This window comes from Theropithecus gelada, chromosome 9 (assembly GCF_003255815.1).
Source record: "Theropithecus gelada isolate Dixy chromosome 9, Tgel_1.0, whole genome shotgun sequence".
Classification (NCBI taxonomy): Eukaryota; Metazoa; Chordata; class Mammalia; order Primates; family Cercopithecidae; genus Theropithecus; species Theropithecus gelada.
Genome location: NC_037677.1, coordinates 34,149,368 through 34,172,735, shown reverse-complemented (window position 1 = coordinate 34,172,735; position 23,368 = coordinate 34,149,368). Strand labels below are relative to the sequence as shown.

Here is a 23,368-nt window from a genome sequence, read left to right as displayed (position 1 = left end):
TCCATCCATGCTCTCTCCTCAGTTTGGAAGCCTTCTCATCTCAACCTGGAGGGTTTCAATTTGAAAGATGTAAGAAAATGAGATGCTTGCTTCTGCCCAAAATGCAAGAAGTCTTTGCTAAACTCACTAAATCAGAACAGCTTGTGGCTTGAGGGAGGATGAGGTGCGAGGATTTGGGAGAAAAGCCAAATGTCATAACAAACATGAGCCCAAGCTCCTCATGGAAGATTCTTCTGGTGAACGGGCTGGCTGGGCACAGATGTCAGCATAGGTGCATTCTTGGCTGCACCTGTGCTTCTGAGGTATGGGACCGGCAGGACTTGTTTTCTGGTCACAACCCTGATGACTAAAACAAGACCTGGCACAGACAGGATGAAGGGAAGAAACTGGCTGAAGGCAGCGAATAGCTACTAAAGCAATCCCTAGCTGCCCTCATTGCTCATCAGCGTAAGAACTCCCACCAGCACCATGACAGTTTACAAATGCCATGGCAACAGCCCAGAAGTTACTGCTCCTTTCTATGGCAACGACCTGGAAGTTATCGCCCCTTTCCTAGAGAGTTCTGAATAACTTGCCCTTCAATTTGCATTCACTCACCCCTTAAGTTGCATATAATCGAACATGGGTATAAGTGGATATAAAGAGAGTTGCCAAAAGCCCACCAAGTCCAGCTCTGTGTGTGCTGTCTAGGAGTTAGCCCTGCTCCTCAGGGAGCAGGTCCAGTTCAATAAAAGGCTGATCAAGACTGTGACTTTCCTTACATCCTCTCACAAAGTAAGAATGAAGCCCTTTTTCCCACAAAGCAGTGTCACCTGTCACCTGAAAAGGCAATGTAAGGTTGCTTGAATTCTTTTCTGAATGAAGCCAAGAATGCTCATGGGCTAAGCCCCAATTTTGGGGTTCACCTGCCCTGCGTCACTTTTGCATCTCAAAGCAAGCCATCAAGGTGGCATTTCCAGAGACCCCAGAGAAAGGCATCAAAAATCACTTCTTGTTCATTTTGTTCAAAGGTATCACAAGTTTTTACATTTCTAGAATATCTGCTGCTTCCTGGGCTACTTGCTTTACACCATGAGGGATAATTTGTTGTGATCTCATTTGCTGGTTAGTTGGACTGGTTTCATTCTAAATAGACAAGGACTTGTGTACCAGCCAAGCCTAGCATTTGGCCTGAGATGTTTCATTCGTTAAAGCATTATAAGTAGCATCCTGTGTCAGGTGATACAAGGGCTGGGAAGAAAATTCAAAGACAAGGAAACATTCCTCCTCCTCTTGAGGAGCTTACCCTCTGGTATCAACTACAGATATATTTTTGGGAAGATTCCTCCACTTCCCTCCGCAAAACAACTTCTTAACACAACCTCACAAGTTTTTGTTTTTTCATTGCATATTGCAGAATTTCAATATTTTACTCACTCAGCAGATCTGAATCCAAAAGTTTACTTGCATGGTTCATACTGTATCTAAGCTTTGAAGTAAAGCCAGTACATTTGACCCCTTGGTCTACGTTCACCTCTTTTGCTGTCTTTGCTCACCACTCAGGAGAGCGACCAGGAGGCTGCTGTGTTTATTCAAACCTGTAACATCACACTTAGGGAAAAGTAGATTCCTGATAGAGATTTTGCCTTTTGGGATGGCGAAAGACATTGTTATAGGGCAAAGAGGGCCTAATTCTTACTTTATGAGGGGATATAAGGGAAGTCACAAAACTATTATTAAACACAATCCAGGTCTACATTCATAGATATAAGAATTGATTATATGACCAAATCTTACAATTTTGAATGGAAATATACTTCCCTAACATTTTAAAACAGTGCTGCCCCATAGAACTTTCTTCAATAAGAGAAATGCTCTTAATCTGCACAGACCAATGCAGTAGCCGTGAGCTGTGACTCTTAAATACTTAAGATATGATTGGTGAGACTGGGGAAATGAATTTAAAATTTTAGTCAAATTGAAATACTTTGAATAGCAATACATGACTATTACTACTGTACTGGACAGTATAATTCAATAATCATAAGATGTTTTCTTTATTGGATTCTGAAATAGCATGCTATACAATGTAAACATCTTGAAAAAGTTTAATACACGGTATTTAAAACCTTTGTATAGTAGTTATAGTATAGTTATCCATAATATAAGAGTTATAGTTTAGCCATCTGTAGTACAGTGATCAAAATATAAAATCTACAGAGGCTGTTATGGTAATCTTTAGTTCAGCAGTCTAGTGTAGTGACATACATGGGGTAAAAGCTCAAGATTCTCCCCCTTACTATCTATGTGCCTTGGGAAGGCCATGTAGTATCTATGTCTCAGTTTGTTCATCTGTAAAATGCAGCTGACAATAATAATACATGTCCCATGGGATTGCTGTAAGAATTAAATGAGTCATTCATATACAAGCATGTATCATCGTACTTAGCTGCATGGCAATCACTCAATAGTAACCTGATTATTTGCAGACAAACAGCCCTCTTTGGAAAGATTGGCAGGCTGTTCCCTAAGTGTAAAGAGCCATTTAGATGTAGTCTGTTCTCAGTCAACCAAAACATCAACACAATAAAAAAGTAGGCTATTGAGACAGCATACAGAGTTATTGCTGGCTTACGCCAAGTAGAATAAACACCATAAATTACTTGTGAGCTACCTATAGAATCAGTGAATTTTCAGGCACGAAAAGAGACTTTAGTCCAATCTCTTCATTTCACAAATAAGGAACGTGAGCCCCATGAAAGTTAAGTGCTTTGAACACAACCAGGTAGGAATGGAACTGAGCTCCTGCATCCTGACCCAGTATCTACCAAAGATAGAGAAAATAGACTGTCTGATGTTAGTCAGGGTCATTCCTCCTAGAACTTGAATTTAATGGATGTCTGTGGTTTTTTGCACATCACTTTGCTAATAGGCAGTTTTCACATACGAAATTCAAAACCAGGCTCACCCCTGTGTTTACTCATACACTTTTGCCAATATTTACCCAAACTGCAAGAGCATCTACACTGCATCTCCAGCCCCACTCAAGCCTTCAGATGACTGTTCTGGTTCAAAATTTTGCCCATTTAGTGATAATGTCTAAGAGTAGATGGAAAATGTGTGTAGTGAACAGAGTCATAACAAAAACAATTTAAACCCCAATTAATTACTTTCTTCTCATACTAGTAAGGTTGGTGAAGTAGTTTAAGGAGCATATTTACTAGATTAAAGAAATTGGTGCAATACTGTGGCAAATGGAGTCAGGCTTTGCTAGTGGGGATAGAAGATTATTGATTTTAGGGGGTTGAATAATGTCTTCCCCAAATTCATATTAACTTAGAATCTCATAATATGACCTTGTTTGGAATAACGGTCTTTGCAGAATGAATTAAGGTAAGGTTTGAGATGAGATTGTACTGGGATTAGGGTGGGCTCTAAATCCAATGTCCTTATAAGAAATAGAAGACACAGTGACACAGAGACACAGAAGGGAAGGTGATGGGAGATGGAGGGAGAGTAGAGTAATGGTCTACAAGCCACTGAATGCCCAGGATTACTGGCAACCACCAGAAGCTAGGAGGGGCCAGGCCTGGTGGTTTATACCTCTAAGCCCAGTGCTTCGGGAGACCAAGGAAGGAGGATCACTTGAAGCCAGGAGTTTGAGACCAGCCTAGGCAATAGAGCAAGATATAATCTCTACAAAAATAATTAAAAACTGCGTATGGCATGGTGCCAGGTACCTGTAGTCCCAGCTACTCAGGAGTCTGAGGTGGGAGGGTTGTTTGAGCCCAGGAGTTCAAGACTGCAGTGAGCTATGACTGCACCACTTCACTCCAGCTTGGGTGACATAGTGAGACCCTGTCTTTACAAAAATAAAAATAAAAATAATAAAAATAAAAAAAGAAAATAATAATAAAAAACAAAACTCCACAAAAACCAAAAATAACTTGAAGGGAGGCATGGGGTAGTTTATTCCTCAGAGCCTCCAGGAAGAACCAACCCTGCTGACACACTGGTTTCAGGCTTCTGGTTTTGGACTTTGAGAGAATAAATTTCTGTTGTTTTAAGCCACTTAGTTTGTGGTCCTTTGTTGCATCATCCCTAAGAAATGAATCTATTGATCACAATAATATAGCTTACTCCCAGCTTTCATCTGACTAGAGAAAAACAGGATTTACAGCTTAGGCTTTCAGACAAATTGCATCTAAAAGTAGGAAATTCAAGGGCTAATGATCTGTGGTATTAGATGGCCACCAGGGATTCTTCCCTCCTGGTATTCACACCCTTCTACGGGTGCCTCACCTACTGAATGAATACGACTGATATGTGCAAATGATAGGACATTGTGGAAATAAAAGAAAGTGACCATCCTACCTGTAGCAGCAGTCCTGCTCCGTACTCTTTATCCTACTACCCTGATCTCACTACCCGATTCTACTTTCTTCCTGGCACTGATCCATCTGTTTGCCTGCTCAGTTTCTGACTCCCTCCACTGAGATGAACAGCCCTGTGAAGGCAGGTGCTATGTCTGTTGTGTTCACAGCTATTTCTCCTATAACTAGACCCTGAAGCAGCCCTTGGCACACAGTAGGTCCTTCCTACATATTTGTTGAGTGAATGAATACATAATGGTTTGATTTAAAAATAAAGTCAAATAAATTGGGCACTGTGCCTCTCCTTAGGTCAGTGGTTCAAAATGGGATGATGTCCCCCGAGGACATTGGCGATATCTGGAGACAATTTTGGTTGTCACACCTGGGGTAAGGGTACTACCAGCACCTACTAGGTACAGGCAGGGATGCTGCTAAGTATCCTATAATGCCCAGGGTGGCTCCCAACAACACAGCATGATCTGTTTCAAAATGTTAATAGTGCAGAGACTGAGAAACTCTGCCTTAGAAGAAAGGAAAGAAAGGAAGGAAAGAAAGAAAATGAAGTAAGAAAAGAAGGAGGGAAGGAAGATACAAAGAAAGAAAAAGAAGGAAGGAAAGGGAAAGAAAGAAAAAGAGAAAGAAAGAAAAGAGACACAGAAAGAAAGAAATGAAAAAAATAAAGACAGGAAGGAGAAAGGAAGGAAGGTAAGAAAAGGAGAGAAGGAAAGGGAAGGGAAATGAAGGGAAGGGAAGGGAAAGGAAGAAAGGAAGACGGCTTCACAAATGACCTTTAAAACAAAACTTTAATTTTCCTCGTTTTTATTTTAAAAACAAAAATAAGACTGACAAGACTATGGAAGCATATTAAATCAGAGAAAACATAAAAATCTAGAGATAAAAATTCTATATTTATAACTAGACTCAAAGGGATTTGACCCTTTGATTTTTCATGGCACAATAAACCAAATGAGTTTGTTTAGTAGTTAAAATGTGAGCAAGAATGCATAGACGTGGTAAGAGTTAATTTAGGATTAAAAAAAAAAAAACCCCTAAAACAATAAGGTTGTAACACAGTAGTATCATTTAAATAGCACATTCCAAAATGAAACTCTCATTTTCTTAGCATAAAAGAGATTTTAAACTTTTAAAATTCACACAGTCAGCCAGGAGCAATGGCTCATGCCTGAGAGCACTTCGGGAGACTGAAGCAGGTGGATCACTTGAGGCCAGGAGTTTGAGACCAGCCTGGTCAATGTGGCGAAACCCTATGTCTATTAAAAACACAAAAATTAGCCGGGCATGGTGGCCTACGCCTGTAGTCCCAGCTACTTGGGAGGCTCAGGCAGGGGAAATGCTTGAACCCAGGAGGTGGAGGTTACAGTTAGCTAAGACTGCACCACTGCACTCCAGCCTGGGCGCCACAGCGAGACTCCATCTCAGGGAAAAAAAAAAAAATGTGCACAAATCAATGGAATGATCCCCGGCTGTTGTGGGATGCAGAGCCGATCACGTGAGTGGTGCGTAATCTATAAATCACACTCACGTACTTGGAGCTTGGCTGAGGTGCTATCCTGGTTGGAGCCCATGCTGCTAAGAGGAACCTTCTAGAACAATCTCCCTTTTCCCTTCTAAATTGATTTCTATTTTAACTTCTCTGGTCATATATGTCTTGAATAATTATGTTCTGATACTCATCATGCTGCCACTGACTAATGGTTACTGTGCCCAACACTGGGTATGTAACAGTGGACTAAGTACATTTTCTGAATCTACTCTTCAAAGTCTTAGGGAATTAGGATATTTAAACTGTCTTCACCTGCTGGGAAAAATGGCCAGTTCATCTTGCTCAACTCCTCCACATAAATTTTAATTGAAATTTTTTTTAAATGGAAACTTTTACATTGAAAAATGTAAAAAAAAATTTTTTAAGTTTAAAATTCGTTTTAATTTTTCTTTCTTTTCTTTTCTTTCTCTCTTTCTCTCTCTCTCTCTTCTTTTTTCTTTTTGTTTGGCAGCATCTCACTCTGTCACCCAGGTTGGAGTACAGTGGTACAGTCTTGGCTCACTGCAACCTCTGTCTCCTGGGTTCAAGGGATTCTCATGCCTCAGCCTCCCAAGTAGCTGGGACCACTGGTGTTCACCACCATGACCGGCTAATTTTTGTAGTTTTAGTAGAGATGGGTTTTTACCATGTGGGCCAGGCTGGTCTCAAACTCCTGGCCTCAAATATTCCATCTGCCTCGGACTCTCGAAGTGTTAAATTAGAAATCTCTACGAAAAGACTTCCTACTGAGCTTTTGCGAAGCAGCTCCCAGTGAGCAGTGTGTATGTGCTTCTGTGGTTATTTATTACCTGGAGGAAGGTGTGGGCCCATAATCGTGACCTGACTTTCAGGACTGCGCTTTCTCCTCCTTCGAGTCGTCCTACTGCACAGGAGATTTGTAAACACTCGATATTTGTACAATTCTGCAAACAACAGCAGTGGGAACACGTCAGAGTCTTTAAATCATGGTAGAGACAATGAAGTTAGCTTATTGACATTTTATTCCCTCAGAAGTCATCGTCTTATCATAAATTATTAATTTAAATAGAGAACAATATATTGCAACAACCAAGAAAATACAGTTTAGTGGCGAGGATGAATCAACTTTAGCGGTAATGTAGAGGTAAACTGGAACACAAAATACAACATAAAATTTAAGCTCTTTTCGAACGACTTTAAGACAATCTTTCTGCAGCAGCAATTGAATTGTTCTGTTTCATTTTCTCCGAACTGGGGGAGGCATTGCTCATAGATATTCACAATACCCAATGCTGGGCTCAGCAAGTCTGGAAGGGATTGCAGAGGAAGACCTCTGAGCCCATATTATCTCAAAGACCTACAGTTACTGACCCATTGACGTACATTTGTTCCATAACGTTCTTCTGTCTAAATTATTTTTCTGGTTATAAAGGAGGTTTTTCTACGACTTTCATTCATTAGGCTATTTTTTAATGGTTTCTAGAATTGCCCAGCGTATAATGAATAACCTTTAATATATGAAATGCATGTTCCTGAAAAGGATTCATTATAATGACATTCTATCTATCAAATCAGATTTTCTTTCTTTTTTCTTTTCTTTTTCTTTCTTTCTTTCTTTTTTTTTTGAGACAGAGTTTTGCTCTTGTTACCCAGCCTGGAGTGAAATGGTGTGATCTCGGCTCACTGCAACCTCTGCCTTCGGGGTTCAAGCAATTCTCCTGCCTCAGCCTCTCCTGAGTAGCTGGAATTACAGGCACCTGCCATCATGCCTGGCTAATTTTTGTATTTTTAGTACAGATGGGGTTTCACCATGTTGGCCAGGCTGGTCTCAAACTCCTGATCTCAGGTGATCCACCTACCCTACCTCGGCCTCCCAAAGTGTTGGGATTACAGGCATGAGCTACCATGCCCAGCCTCAAATCAGATTTTCTAATCAGATTCCAGCATGGAAATAAATGAACAATCATAATTTCACATAGAAAATCATAATCCATTTTCTGTGTGCCATGCACAGAATGATACTTCTCTAACTGTACTCCCTCATGGGTTTAAATTTATACTGTGGCCCATGTGTATTCATTTTTCTTATCTCAAGCACTCAACATTGGCCTGTTAGTACTCAATAAAAATTAAAGTACTGGATATTATGTGAAGTAGTTGACTGAGACATTTCACTTTAATGAAATGGATGTAACACAGAATAATCCAAGGAACCTATTACCATGAGAACCTTTTTTGAGAATCTTTTTCAAGATCCTCAGAATTCTCTGCAAAGGGATTAGTAATATATTGTCTGATAAATTGCAGTGAGGTTCATTTCCTACAGGACGCTCCCAAAGGCAGGTGGGTGGACTGTCCTTGGGCTACTAGAGTTGGGTGCTGAGGTGCTGATGTTTGGCTGTGTCCCCACCCAAATCTCACCTTTAATTGTAGCTCCCATAACTCCCATGTGTTGTGGGAGGGACCTGGTGGGGGATAATTGGATCATGGGGACGGTTTCCCACATACTGTTCTCACGGTAGTGAATAAGTCTCACGAGATCTGATTGTTTTACAAGGGGTTCCTTCTTTCACTTGGTTCTCATTCTCTGCTTGCCTGCCACCATGTAAGAAGTGCCTTCTGCCTTCCATCATGATTGTGAGGACTCCCCAACCTTGTGGAACTGTGAGCCCATTAAGCCTCTTTTTCTTTATAAATGACCCAGTCTCGGGTATGTCTTTATCAGCAGCTTGAAAATGGACTAATACAGGTGCCCCCAGCAAGAACAGGAATTCTCAAAACTCTGTGGTTTGTGGCCCTTTCAAGGACTCTCATGTTGACCTGTGCTCCACGGCTGACATGCTGTGTACCACTAACCCCGCCCTTCAGAGGGAAGAGGGGTGTCAAGGTCAGGAGTTGTAGACTCCCTGCAGATGGGGATCCCACTTAGCCAGCTCTGCTAGAGGATTCTGGAGAAGATGATGCTTGGAATGAGCCATGAAGGTGTGAACGGGACATCACCTAGCAGAATGGGAGACCTGGCCCATGATTCTGTTGTACTAGACTGGGGCATGCTCGAGAAAGGGAAGGGCAGGGTATATGAGGGTGAAATGGACAGATGGAAGTAGGATAGCAATGAGAGAAAGTCTATATGAAGAGTCTTCCTACACATGCTAAGGAGTTTAGATTGTATTCAGAAGGTACTGGGGAGCCTGTCATGCTTTTATATCCAGGGGGTATTGATCAAGTCTGTATTTTAGAGGGATGGGTAATATGAGAGGAAAGAGAAGAGAGAGGGAAGTGTAGGGGGCAGGAGGGTGATAGGGGCCCAATGCAAGAGCCCCCGGTGAGTGAGGCTGAGGCCCTGAACTGAGGCAGTGGAAATGGAGAGAGGAAGATACATTTTGGAGAAGTTTAGAAAATAGAATAAAGACATGATGACTACACAGAGGTTGCATGGAGAATGCTCTTTGGAGAAGAACGGAGTGGATGGGTACTGGTAACACTGAGACTGGGGATTCTAGAGAGGAGGTACATTTGCGAAGTCATGGAGACAAGGGTTTTGGGGATGTGAGGATGGGGGTGGCTCTTAGACACCCAGATCAGGCCTTTAAGGCTTGAATGCAGTAAGGGAGGTCTGAGATGACAGAAGGCACTGAGGAAGGACTGGAAATATGATCATCCAAAAAAATTAAATGGATGGGAGAGAAGAGAAGGGGGCTGGGATGGAATCCTGGGGCACAGGGGCATTGAAAGGATGGGCAAAGAGAAATCTTAGAAGAGACTTTCTAAGAAGGAGCCATTCAAATGGCAGAAAGAGAACCAGGAGGGGATGTTCCGGGGGGAATTCAAGAGATGTGATAGTTTCAGGAAGTGGCCAATAGTATCAAATGCTGGAGATGCATTAAGAAAGGCAAGGTGGCTGGAAGCTGGGCAATGAAAGGGAAGACAGGAAAGTTTGGAGAGGAGGAGATGGAGGTGATAGCTACAGAAGCAGCAGGGGCCCACGATGAGAAAGGGAAGGGTATTCTGGGGGTGGAGGAGAAATTCTTTTTCAGTGTTGTAGATACAAATTTTTCCTATGCAAATTGGAAATTATGATCCCAACACAGGATGTTGGCATTTTGCACTTTCAAATTCCTCATCAGAAATGTGATTCAGTAAGTTGTTTTTAACTAAACAAAAAACGCAGGCGGTCTCATTTCGCTTTTGATTTTAGAATAAACTTTGCATAACCACTTTCTATCCAGAGTTGTTTTGACTCCAGGACATGGGGAAGCATAGGATTTGCAATTTTCGAACCAATAAGAGAAAGAGAGTAATATATGTGTTAACAAAACCAGATACGGAAATCAGGAACTGCCTTGGCCTTCATCTGAGAGTTTCTGTGATATTCGGGAGTTTAAAATTATCTTACATCAATAATATTTAAAGAGAAACAATAGAAGGAAAGAAATGGGCCCTGCAACACAAATACATACAATTTTCAAAAACAATTTAGTTATTGATCTCTACTGTCTCAGTGTACTCATGAGACATACCCTGAAGTGGAAATTTAAAAACATACTTGAACTTTGATTTTTCTTTTTTTCTTTTCTTTCTTTTTTTTTTTTGAGATGGGAGTCTCGCTCCGTCACCCAGGCTGGAGTGCAGCGGCGTGATCTCCGCTCACTGCAAGCTCTGCCTCCTGGGTTCACACCATTCTCCTGGGTTCACACCATTCTCCTGGGTTCACACCATTCTCCTGCCTCAGCCTCCCAAGTAGCTGGGACTACAGGCGCCCGCCACCATGCCTGGCTACTTTTTTTGTATTTTTAGTAGAGGCGGGGTTTCACCGTGTTAGCCAGGATGGTCTTGATCTCCTGACTTCGTGATCTGCCCGCCTCAGCCTCCCAAAGTTCTGGGATTACAGGTGTGAGCCACCACGCCTGGTCAAACTTTGATTTTTCAAATCATTAATACTGCATAGGTTTGGACATTGGTTTTTCAGAAGGATTTTCCCATTGGTAGTGCATATTAGAATTCTCTAGATGTCTCTTTTTTATTATACTTTAAGTTCTGGGATACATGTACAGAATGTGCAGGTTTGTTACATAGGTATACACGTGCCATGGTGGTTTGTTGCACCCATCAACCCATCATCTACATTAGGTATTTCTCCTAATGCTATCCCTCCCCTATCCCCTCACCCTCTGACAGGCCGTGGTGTGTGATGTTCCCCTCCCTGTGTCCGCGTGTTCTCATCGTTCAATTTCCACTTATGAGTGAGAACATGCAGTGTTCGGTTTTCCGTTTCCTGTGTTAGTTTGCTGAGAATGATATCAATTGTTTTCTGTTCTATTGTACACCATGGAAGCTTCTTAAAAATGATAATATGCAAAGCTTTATTAATTTATCCTAAAAGGAATAGTATATGGATTCCAGACTCTTATGTTTCTTAAACATTACAGTGTCGTAAACATTTACTTGAGGCTGCATGTGGTGGCTCACACCTATAACCCCAGCATTTTGGGAGGCCCAGGCGGGACATTCACTTGAGGTCAGGAGTTTGAGACCAGCCTGGCCAATGTGGTGAAACCCCATCTCTTCAAAAAAACACAAAAATTAGCTGGGCGTGATGGTGGGCACCTGTACTCCCAGCTACTCAGGATAGAGGTGGGAGGATCACTTGAATCCGGGAGGCAGAGGTTGCAGTGAGCTGAGATCATGTCACTGCACTCCAGCGGTGACAGCGCACACAGGTCCCACAGATGCCACTAAATTGGCTGAGAGAGTAGAAGACTATTTATCCCCAGTGCATTTTCCACTTTAGTTGAAGGGGCAACTGATTGTTAACATTCATTCATATTGTCATTACATTTTATCTTTTGCAAATCCATCCTTCCTTCCTTCCTTCCTTCCTTCCTTCCTTCCTTCCTTCCTTCCTTCCTTCCTTCCTTCCTTCCTTCCTTCCTTCCTCTCTCTCTCTTTCTTTTGAAAAGACATTTAATTGACTCACGCTTCCACAGGCTGTACAGGAAGCAGGACTGGGAGGCCTCAGGAAACTTACAAGCACGGGGAAAGGGTGAAGGAAAAGCAAAAACCTTCTTCGCATGGCAGACAGGGAGACAGAGAGCAAAGGGGGAATTGCAAATCCTTTCTTAAACTTTAATTTTTCAGTTATGTAAATCAAGCATATGGGTTTCCATTCTACAGATGAGAAAATTGGGGATTCAATTTCTTGAGCACTGATTTCCTTTCTTCAGTGACAGCTACTTTAAATTATTTCAGTGTCATAACTGGCTGGAGCAGTTCTAGTCCTCAAAGCATCCTTGAATGTTGTCATAAAAAATGGCTGCTTTTATTTATTTATGTCATAACATTTTATTTTGAATTCAGCAGGTCCGGCGGCTAATGAATTTGGTCACTACCAACACTATCTTTTAAATGGCTTGCAATATATCATTGGCTTATAATTGGATTTAGGATTAAGAGCGTTTAGGTTAAGAACACATAGAAGGGCACACCATGGAGCATTTTAGACGGTGATTCCAAAAGCTATTAGTATTGTCTGTGATGAGTTCATTCACTGTGTCATTCACGTGTTTGCTCAACAGATGAGCTGGTATTATGCTACATGTTGAGAAAACAATACTGAGAAACCAAAACATGCTACCTACCCTAATGGGCTGTCAGGACTGCAGACAGGGAGGGAAGGAGGATGCTCCCTTAGGCCAGTGCACTGTGGCACCTGGACAAGTCTAGGAGCTATTCAAAGTTTCTGGGATGAAGCCACTCTGGAGAGGGTCGGCAGCATAGGTAGGTTAGGTGTCTGAAGGCTTTCAACCCAGCCAGGACTGTGACTGCTGCCCCTGTAGAAAGAACTCTAGCACCCTCCTTGGTTCAGGCTTTTCCAGTTCTACCTCCACTTTCCCTTTCTTATTACTCATTTGCCCTGAGGCCTTCTGCCAAGGGTTTCTCTCTCTCTCTCTCTATTTTTTTTTTTTTTTTTTTTGAGACCAAATCTCACTCTTGTCTCCCAGGCTGGACTGCAGTGGCATGATCTCAACTCACTGCAACCTCCACTTCCCGAGTTCAAGCATTCAAGCGATTCTCCTGCCTCAGTCTCCTGAGTAGCTGGGATTACAGGTGCCTGCCACCACGCCTGGATAATTTTTTTTGGTATTTTTAGTGGAGACAGGTTTCATCATGTTGGCCAGGCTGGTCTGGAACTCCTGACTTCAGGTGATCCATCCACCTTAACCTCCCAAAGTGCTAGGATTACAGGCTGAGCCACAACGCCCAGCCAGGTCTCTCTCTTTGGCTTGCTTCTTTGGATGGACAATCCTGGACTTATCACTGTGGCCTTTGATTCAGTATCACCACAAATCACTACATCTTGGACTGAGCTTCTGAACTGCAGCTTTGGGGCAAGAAGTACCTGCTTGGTCTGTCCCCCCAATACCAGACCCAGTGTTCCCAGCCTGTCCCTGCTCTAAGCACGGAATGTTTGTTTTCTTGCTTTATCTTTATTATATATATATATTTTTTAATTTTTATGGTTATATAGTAGGTATATATATTTATAGGGTTTATGAGCTATTTTGATATAGGCATACAATGTATAATGATCACATCAGGGTAAATGAGGTACCAGCACTTCAAGCATTCATTTCTTTGTGTTACAAATGTTCCAATTATGCTCTTTTAATTATTTTTAAATGTACAATAAATTGTTGACTATAGTCACTCTGTTATGCTATCAAACAATAGATCTTATTCATTCTATCTAACTATATTTTGTACCTGTTCATCATCCCCACTTCCCTTGTTTGCTTGCTTTTGAGAAGGGTATTAGCTTCTGAGGTGATCTCTGGTTACTTCGCATAGCTGGAGAATGTGCATGTAGCTTCCTACTTTCCATGGAGATGGTCTACAGAGGACAGATAAACCCTGGCATTCACTTTGAGGGTGAATGGTCAGGGAAGAGGCTGTGTATTCACATGAAAACATAAAGCACTAGAAGCTGCCGTAATAGGATGAGTGGAGAATAAAATCAAAAACGCTGACTCTGACCAGGTGTGGTGGCTCACGCCTATAATTTCAGCACTTTGGGAAGCCGAGGTGGGCAGATCACTTGAGGTTAGGAGTTTGAGACCAGCCTGGCCAACATTGTGAAACCTCATCTCTACAAAAATGCAAAAAATAGCTGGGCATGGTGGCATGTGCCTATAGTCCCAGCTACTCGGGAGACTGAGGCAGGAGGATTGCTTGAACCCTAGAAGCAGAGGTTGCAGTGAGCTGAGATTGCACCACTGCACTCTAGCCTGAGTGACAGAGTGAAACTCTCTCTCAAAAAAAAAAAGTGCTGCCTCATGAACAGTGAAGATAGTATTGCTAAGCGCTGACTAAGCTCAGGCTTAAGCTGCCACAGACCCCAGTGCTAAGACTTAGCAGGAGTTTTGGCCCAGGAAACCTGAACACAGCATTCTTTTTTAAAAAGTAGAGGCTGTGTCTTGCTATGTTGTCCAGGCTGGTACCAAACTCTTGGCCTCAAGGGATCCTTCCACCTCAGCTTCCCAAAGTGCTGGGATTACCGGTGTGAGCTAAAATACCCAGCCCTGAACGCACCATTCTTGCCTCTTCCAGATAATCAGAAGACTCTGAGATTCTGGGACAGGTGCAAAACCCCAAGGGTCCACGCTCACTTCAAACTACCGCAGCCCAGCATCTATGCACAGACTAACAACGGAAACTGTATGTTCCTGAAATGGATTGAAGGCCACAGTTGATGTTTTCACCATTATTCTCCAAAGTGGCCTCCATGGCAGCTTTAGAAAAGTGAAAAGGTTATATTGCAAGTGCTCCTTAATTCTTACAGGAAAGTTGCTTTTCATTCTCGAGATAAATACTGCCAAAAAATGTTACGAATATCTGAGCAGTGAAGGAGACTAAGAACAATCCTTGAGGTTAAAACCATCTGTATTTGGGAGTTCTATCCAATCCACTCATTTCCCTCAGTTCTATGCACACTGGCATAACTCACCAGTATTTTTGCAGGGCTCTGTCTGTGGAATTCGACCACGGGCACATCCCTCTTCCTGACAAGATGAGGAATGGTAGAGTTTCGTAAAAAGGCGCTGAGCTCAGGGGTGTCCTCCGGGGAGGCAGCAGGCTGCAAAAGAAAGTGGGAGATGCCACACACAATTGCGTGAACAATTGTTACATTTTCATTAGCCTTGAACTCTAGGCAAATTTTTTTTTTCTGAGTGGAATATGATTCACATGAGAACGCAGTCATGTGATTACCAGCAGTGTGTTTGACAGTGACGTGACCTGCACGCACAAGGAACAAGCTTTTCCACTCTTCGATGACAAGAATTCATGAAGCATGGGGAATGCATTCCTGGGAAGTTTATCTTGCAAGGAGAAGATGTGAAGCAGAAGTCATTTCCCCATAAGGATAGAAAATGTGCAAGTGACATTTCAGACATGAGCCATCCTTCTCTCATTACTTTCTTCTCATTGTAGAACAGGGCCAGTTAAACTGAGGAATGTTCTGTATGGGGAGATGAATCCTGAGGTGATAGAAAAGTGAGGTGCCAACCTCATTTGGGGAAACAGCCTGATGTGGTCAAGGACCCAACCTCCACATGGCTGAACCCCACGTTCCTGCACTCCTTTAGGAGAAAACTCTGCCTTGATGAAAATGACTTTTCCAAAGCATGCTACGTGCTCACTGTGCCACAGTGGAGTCTGTTTTCAGCCCCGAGTTTATTTTGCAAATGTCCTAGAACTTACTATTTTATCTCAGGTTCCATGCTGGGTCCATCTGCTGGCTGGATAAATATTTTGAGACTTCCAGTAAATCACGCAGAATATCCCACTGACATTCTTTATTTTAGACCCACTGAATACAAAGACCTAATTTTCTGCACCCCACTCCCACCCTTGAGAATTATGACTTCTCTTACACAGTTTCTCTTTGTAGTCACAGGAGCAATAATAGTATGCCCATCTCTATGGAATGATGAAAAGAAATTTCTACATTGCAGATGTAGGCTGCCTCACAAAAGACGAAATAAGAGTGCTCGGTATGTCATAAAAACCTGGAAAAACCTACCAGACAAACAGAAGAATGGAGTCCAGACTCCCTAGCGTGGCACACACAGGTCCTCACGCGCTGGTCTTGGCCGGTTTCTCCAGCCTCTTCTCTGACCAAGAACCCTAGGTCCCCCACTCCAGCATGCTAACCTGCTCTCCACTCCTGACAGCCACAGGCACACTCGCCAAGCCTCTGATGTTCTGCATGCCTGGTCTGGGGCCCATCTGTGCCTATCCGGCTGCACCTCAACTGCCTGCTAGCTGGTCTGCATTGCCAGATGAGAAAATGCAAAACACAAAGCAGAGAGTCACTTAGAGCCTCCCAGGAAACAGGGAGACGAAGATAATCTGGAGAGGAAAGCTAAGGCAGGGAGATCAGATGTAGGAGGTAATCCAGGGAAGTGTGGCTTTTATAGAAGCCCAAGGAAAAGAAAGTTTGCAAAAATAAGACAGTGACAAAGAATGCCAAATCCTGCAGAGAAGTAAAGGGCAAAGACCTTTATGCACTGAACTTGGCAATTTTGTCACGGCCTTTGCAGGGACATGGATGGAACTGGAAGCCATTATCCTCAGCAAACTAACACAGGGACAGAAAAACCAAACACCGCATATTCTCACTTATAAGTGGGAGTTGAACAATGAGAACACATGGACACAGGGAGGGGTACATCCCACACTGGGGCCTGTCGGGGTAGGGGGTAGGGGGAGGGAGAGCATCAGGAAAAATAGCTAATGCATGTTGGGCTTAATACTTAGGTGATGGGTTGACAGGTGCAGCAAACCACCATGGCACATGTTTACCTATGTAACAAACTTGCACATCCTTCACAAGTACCCTGGAACTTAAAATTAAATTAAATTTAAAAAAAATTATGGGCCAGGCTTACACCTATAATCCCACCACTTTGGGAGGCCAAGTCAAGAGGATCTTGGCTTGCAGCCAGGTGTTTGAGACCAGATTAGGCAACATAGTGATACCTCATTGCTAATTAAAAAAAAAAAAATAGCCAATGTAGTGGTACAAGCCTATAGTCCCAGACACTTGGGAGGCTGAGGCAAGAGGATCATCTAAGACCAGGAGTTCAAGGCTGCAGGGAGCTATGATCACGCCACTGAATTCTCAGCCTGAGCAACAGAGTGAGGCCCTGCTCCTAAAAAAATAAAAATACAAAAGAACAAAATTATAGATGTCATTTTATCAGAAGAGATTGGTGGAGGTAGAAATTTAACTGCAGTAGCTCAAGAGTTAATGGATTTTAACAAATGGATAATTATTTTAAAAGATACAAAATTAAATCCTTCTGTTGTTTTTATATTAAATTCCCTATGGCTCAGAGACAAGGTGAGCCTTGTCCCCCAAATAAGGCATGAAAATGAAATATTGCTCTTTGTAGCAACGCTATTTATAACAGAGAAGAAAAACGGTAGCTTAACACTTTGTAGGCATATACAGATTACTGATTAAATAAGTTATGATATATTTATACAGAAGACTACTGGACAGGTTTTAAAAATGATGACATGAAGCTCCATTGGAATTTAGAAAGATACAATATATTTGCAAGGGAAAAGACAGGTTTACAACAGCATATGTGGTAAGATTGTATTTTTAATAAAAATGGATGTATCTGATATTGTAGATCTATAAGTAGAAATAATCTGGAAGGGCGGTCCTCAAAGTGTTACAGTGGTGGAGATCTGATGATACTAAGGGAGTTTTGCTTATTTCTTTTTAGGTATGATAATAATGTTATAGATTTTAAAAGGGTCTCCTCATTTATTTTTCATTTTTATAGACAGGGTCTTACTGTGTCTGTCAGGCTGGAGCACAGTGGGTACAATCGCAGCTCATTACGCAGACTGATCCTCCTGCTTTAGCCTCTCAAATAGCTAGGACTACAGGCACATCCTGCCACACCTAGTGAATTTCAGTTTTGTAAAGACCGCGTCTTGCTGTGTTGCCAAGGCTGGTCCTGAACCCCTGGGCTCAAGTGATCCTCCTGTCTCAGCCTCCCAAAACATTGAGACTACAGGCATGAGCCACTGTGCCTGGCCAAGCCTCCTTATTCATTGGCAATATATATAATAGTAAAGTGTTTATGGATGAAGTGGAAAAATAAGTTAATGCATAAATAAATGGAAAAAATAACAGTAAACAGGTGGTAACACTATTAGATATTGAAAATGCTCTTCTTTATGTTTTTACATATTAGCTGATATATTCTTATGATGAACATTTAGTATTTTTAACATAAAAATTATGAACAATGTACAAAAATGTAAAATTGTAAAAAAAAGTAAATGAGAAATGAAAAAGTAGGGATAGCAAGCACAGCTTGGCTGTAAATGGAAGGGGAAAGAGGTCCGTTCTTGGAAGAGAATACAGAGTGAAATTACTGCATTTACTGTTTGTTTTGAAGATGGGAGAAATTTAACAAAGTTTATAGAACCCAAGGAATGCCCAAGAAGAGAAGAAGAGGTTGAAGATACGGGAAATGGGGATACTTGATGTAGCAAAGTTAATTCATGGAGCTGGAAGAATAATCCTCCTTTCTCTGGAAGTGTTGGAAAGAAATTAAGGATGGAAGAGAGATGATTAGGAGGTGTGTGGAAGGCTGGGGTGGTGTGTTAGTCCATTCACACACCTCTATAAAGAACTGCCCAAGACTGGGTGATTTATAAAGGAAAGAGGTTTAATTGACTCACAGTTCTGCCTGGCTGGCAAGGCCTCAGGAAACTTACAATCATAGCAGAAGGTGAAGGGGAAGCAAGGCACCTTCTTCACAAGGTGGCAGGAGGGAGAATGAACACAGGAGAAACCACCAAACACTTATACAAACATCAAATATCGTGAGAACTCACTCACTATCACGAGAACAGCATGGCGGAAACCATTCCCATGATCCAATTACCTCCACCTAGTCTCTCCCATGACACGCGGGGATTATGGGGATTATAATTCAAGGTGAGATTAGCCTAACCCTAGCAGGTGGGGAGGGGTTTGGGATGGGGAAATGGATCATTCCTAACAGTAATGATAGAGCTATTGCCTAGGAAGGACAGAGAGCGTGGTGAAGGTTTAGACAAGGCAACGAGGAGGATGGGGAGGAGCGATCATCACAATGGCAGATGCCCCTGCGAAGCTGGTGGCTCCGTGAACGTGCGCTGACATCCATCTGTCATGGCGCCATCAGGCTATGAGGTAGAGAAGCCAGGCTGTGGGACTGTGCATGCATGACTGAGATTTTCAGGGCAGGGGCTTGGAAGGATATTAGGAACAGGAGGTTATGGGGGCTTGTAAAAGCGTGTTTCAAGTAACGCATCGTGGAGTCCAGGCTTGGCAGAAAAGAAGGTATGGCCAGAGGAAGTCCTGAAAGTGGGTTGGGGTAACTGTGTCAGAGAAAGCATTTATACCAAGGAAGAAAAATTTTCTTGAAGAGAACAAGTGAGACCATCATAAAAATAGGAGATTGAATTGGAGGAGAAAGGAAAGTTGAGTTGAATATCTTGGAGGCAGAGTAGTTTGAGGTGTTGTTGAAGACCAGTGGCAGAAACCCTGGGAGGTGGAGTGCATGGACCTGAGGGGAGGCCTTGGATATCCCAGCCCTGTGGGCGCTGGGACATCCCAGAACCATGGAAGAGCCTGGCACAATAAGGAGGAGGGGAAGCTCCACAGTTGATCTAGGTTGCTGTTGTGGTTTGGGTATTTGTCCTCCCAAATCTCATGTCGAGTTTTAATTGCCAATGAGGGAGGTGGGGCCTGGTGGGAGATGCTGGGGTCACGAGGATGGATCCCACATGAATGGCTTGGCCATCGCATTGGTGCTAAGTGAGCTTCCACTGTGAGTTTAAAAGTGTGTAGCACTCCCTGCCCCACCCATCCTCTCTCTCTTGCTTCTGCTTTCACCATGTGAAGTGCCTGCTCCTCATTCTGCCTTCTCCATGAATAAAAGCTCCTTCGGGCCTCCCAGAAGCCAGGCAGGTGCCAGCTCCATGCTTCCTGTACAGCCTGCAGAACCGTGAGCCAATTAAACCTCTTTTCTTTATGAATTACCCAGTGTTAGGTATTTTTAGCCAGGCAAGAATGGCCTAATACAGATACTCAATGATCGAGGATCTGATAGAACAGTTTTTATGGCATAAGATAAAATGTGAGCTTAGACAGAAAATTAAGAATTGTGGAAATCGCTTGCTAAAATTTTCTCATATGTTTTCTATCATATACTATGTGGGCGTGCATGTAGATTGTGCTTTGAGATGAATCATGTGAATTCTTTTATAGGTCATTGACAGTTATGTTACAGAGGTTAACTCTGTAGTTAACCAAACTACAGAGAAGAGGCACTATAAAAAATGAGAGACTGACTCTTTATTCCCAAGCTATAGCCTATTATTATTATTATTAGCAGTAAGCAGTAATAGTAGTGGTAGTGGTAAAACAATAGCCCGAACAGCCAGGTGCAGTGGCGCACGCCTGTAATCCCAGCGCTTTGGGAGGCTGAGGCAGGCAGATCACATGAGGCCAGGAGTTCAAAACCAGCCTGGCCAACATGGCAGAACCCCATTTCTACCAAAAACATAAAAATTAGCTGGGCTGCTGGTGGTGCACACCTGTAATTCCAGCTACTCAGGATGCTGAGGCAGGAGAGTTGCTTGAACCTGAGAGGCAGAGGCTGCCGTGAGCCGAGACAGTGCCACTGCATTCCAGCAGTCTGGGCGACAGAGTGAGGCTGTCTCCAGGAAAACAAAAACCAATACCCCGAAGAAAACTCTTTAACTTCCGGTGTGGTTTCATCAGATGTATCTTGTGTACAAATAAAGAACATGTCCTATTGGGGTAAATCGTCATTCACAAATATTTGTAAGTGGTCTCTCAATAAAATACAGGGCTTACTTTGAGCTAGAGAATGACAGCGTCGTGTGGCAGAGGTTGATGGAATACATCTCTGTATTTTGCGACACTGTTTTACAAATAGAGGAATGCCACTCTTACACACCATAGTCAAAAGGTCTCCAAATAGCTTGCAAACCAGCTTTCTGAAATGACATTCCAGAAATTATTTAAAAACAAAACAAAGCAAAAAGGAAGAAGTTACCCAAGAAATCTAAACAACAGTTAAAGCCCATTTTCTACATGAACATTTGGAGCCTCTTTCACAGTTGACAATGAACCTCCAGGCCATGGTTTTCCACTGAGGGTGGAGGACGCTAGCCTCTTAGCATCCATGATAGGCAGACAGTTCCCAGGACAATTTGTTAAGTGCTAGGAGAAGCTGGTGGTAACCACTAAAGTGTCTTCTGCAGAACAAATGAAAATGACTTCTTTCTGCATAAGGAAATAATTGTTGGTAAACATGTTTCTTTCTACAGCTGCTACTCAGAATTTAGCCCAACAGGAATTTTCTATTTTCATAATCTTTACCAAACTCTTCACTGTGTCATAAGTTTAAATTTATGGATTAAAGGGATACTGTGCAGCCAGAATGTGCAATACAGTCGGAAATGCGGCATTTGAAGAAAGGTAGTTGGGTGAAATCAGATTAAGGGCCCTGTGAACCCAAACAAAAGCAATGCGCACTATCTTTTTCTTGTTTGTAATTTGTTTTTGGATTTCAGATATTCCTAGCACACAAAAAACAACAGACAACTCTCATGTACTTTGCCTATAATTAAACCGAAGTGGAGACAAGCCTGGGGGGGCAGTCCACCATGTAATTTTCTTTAAGACATGAATGTTGAGGGTTTGTAGGGAAAGAAAAACCCCACTTTTTTTAACCTCCTGAAAAGTTCATGCAAAGCATAACTAAAAGAATCAACTCACTCTGCTGGTGATGTTGAAGCTTTTGTTAGTATTTGAACATGGTGTTTTTACATTCCAAAATATATATGCAAACCTGAAGACCATCTCAAAGAGAAGGTAAAAATCTCAGACTGTATAATTCTTTTTGGTGGTCGAGAATTGGATCTTCAGGCACTCTTAAAAAGGCGAATACAATTCTTCTATCAGAGGTAGCATTCCCATAAGAAAGAGAAAGCCTACTTAGGACAGACTGACCAGGTCCAGGGGTAAGCCATAGATGTCACTAGCACGTCACAATCGGAGAGGAAGTAAATTAAAATTGACTACTCTTCTCCTGATCAGACCTTCTAAAATAATAAACAGTTAAGTTTTTTTTGTTTTTGTTTTTCCTGGGAGGAGAGTTTGTAGAAGACAGCTGAGTATCGAAGGGGCAAGTAACAGCCATCAAATAATGCTTTAGCTAGGACATAGATTACGGTTCCTGTGGTCAAGGCTGTCAAAATGATTCCACAAAGAAATCAGGAGTTAATGGCAAAGATATACTAAATAATCTTCTTCCTTTCATGTCTTGATTTTTTTCTTTTTTTTTTTTGAGACAGTCTTGCTCTGTCACTCAGGCTGGAGTGTAGTGACGCGTTCTCAGCTCACTGCAACCTCCGCCTCCTGGGTTTAAGTGATTCTCCTGCCTCAGCCTCCTGAGTAGCTGGGATTGCAGGTGCCCACCACCATGCCCAGCTAAGTTTTGTACTTTTAGTAGAGATGGGGTTTTGCCATGGTTGCCAGACTCATCTTGAACTCCTGACTTCAAGCGATCCTCCTGCCTCGGCCTCCCAAAATGCTGGGATTACAGGCATGAGCCACTGTGCCTAGCCATATGTCTTGATTTTTAAGGGTGTGTGTGTGTGCGCGTGAGTGAGAGAGAGAGGGAAAGAGAACCAAGAACTGTTGTGCTAGGAAGTAACAAGAGTGCCTGCATTCTGAATTAAGGAAAACCGGTACACGAAGGCAGTCAGGAAGAAGAAAGTACCCTTAAGGATAACACAAAACTATGCAAATTTGCCAAGCCACTGTCTGCGGGCCCACTCATTCCAAAACACAACTCCAAAACTCTCATCCCTAATGAACGGACAGTTTCTGTGTCTCTGCTTTCCTTGTTTGTACTATCTGGTTATAATTTGGACTTCCCATGGGACCGGTCTGGTTCAGGAGACATTCTCGGTGGCAACCTCCAGCTTTCCATGGCTCTCACAGCAGTTTTTACAAACAGTATTGGCTTTTGTAATTCTGTAATTTTGTAATTCTCTCATGTTAAGCTCTTCTTAGTCTATAGAGTCTTTCAGGCCACTTTAATCTCAGGATTATTTTCTTGAACTTGGGCCCAAAACGGTGTTCCATAGTCTTAACATAGGTTATATGTGGGCATCTTATCGGTCTTCCTCTCCTAGGTACGGTCTCACATCTAAGCCTTTTCCCTCTGCATCTCACACTTAGCTGTCTATTACAAAGTCTTGCCAATTAAAGAAAAATCCTAGGCCAGGCATAGTGACTCACGCCTGTAATCCCAGCACTTTGGGAGGTTGAGGTGGGTGAATTGCCTGAGCTCAAGAGTTTGAGACCAGCCTTGGCAACATG

The 23,368-nt window shown here is 42.5% G+C and overlaps 1 protein-coding gene across 2 annotated transcripts in view; it reads right to left on the bottom strand.

The window, feature by feature from the left end:
* ITGA8 (integrin subunit alpha 8) overlaps window positions 1-23,368 on the bottom strand; it is a 198,488-nt gene that overhangs the window by 23,871 nt on the left and 151,249 nt on the right. For both annotated transcript variants that reach the window (XM_025396715.1, XM_025396716.1), the window contains 2 exons: window positions 14,879-15,007; window positions 6,705-6,818 (listed from right to left, as the gene is read on the bottom strand). In XM_025396715.1, the coding sequence (XP_025252500.1) occupies window positions 6,705-6,818; window positions 14,879-15,007 (243 nt within the window). The remainder of the gene's footprint in view (window positions 1-6,704; window positions 6,819-14,878; window positions 15,008-23,368) is intronic.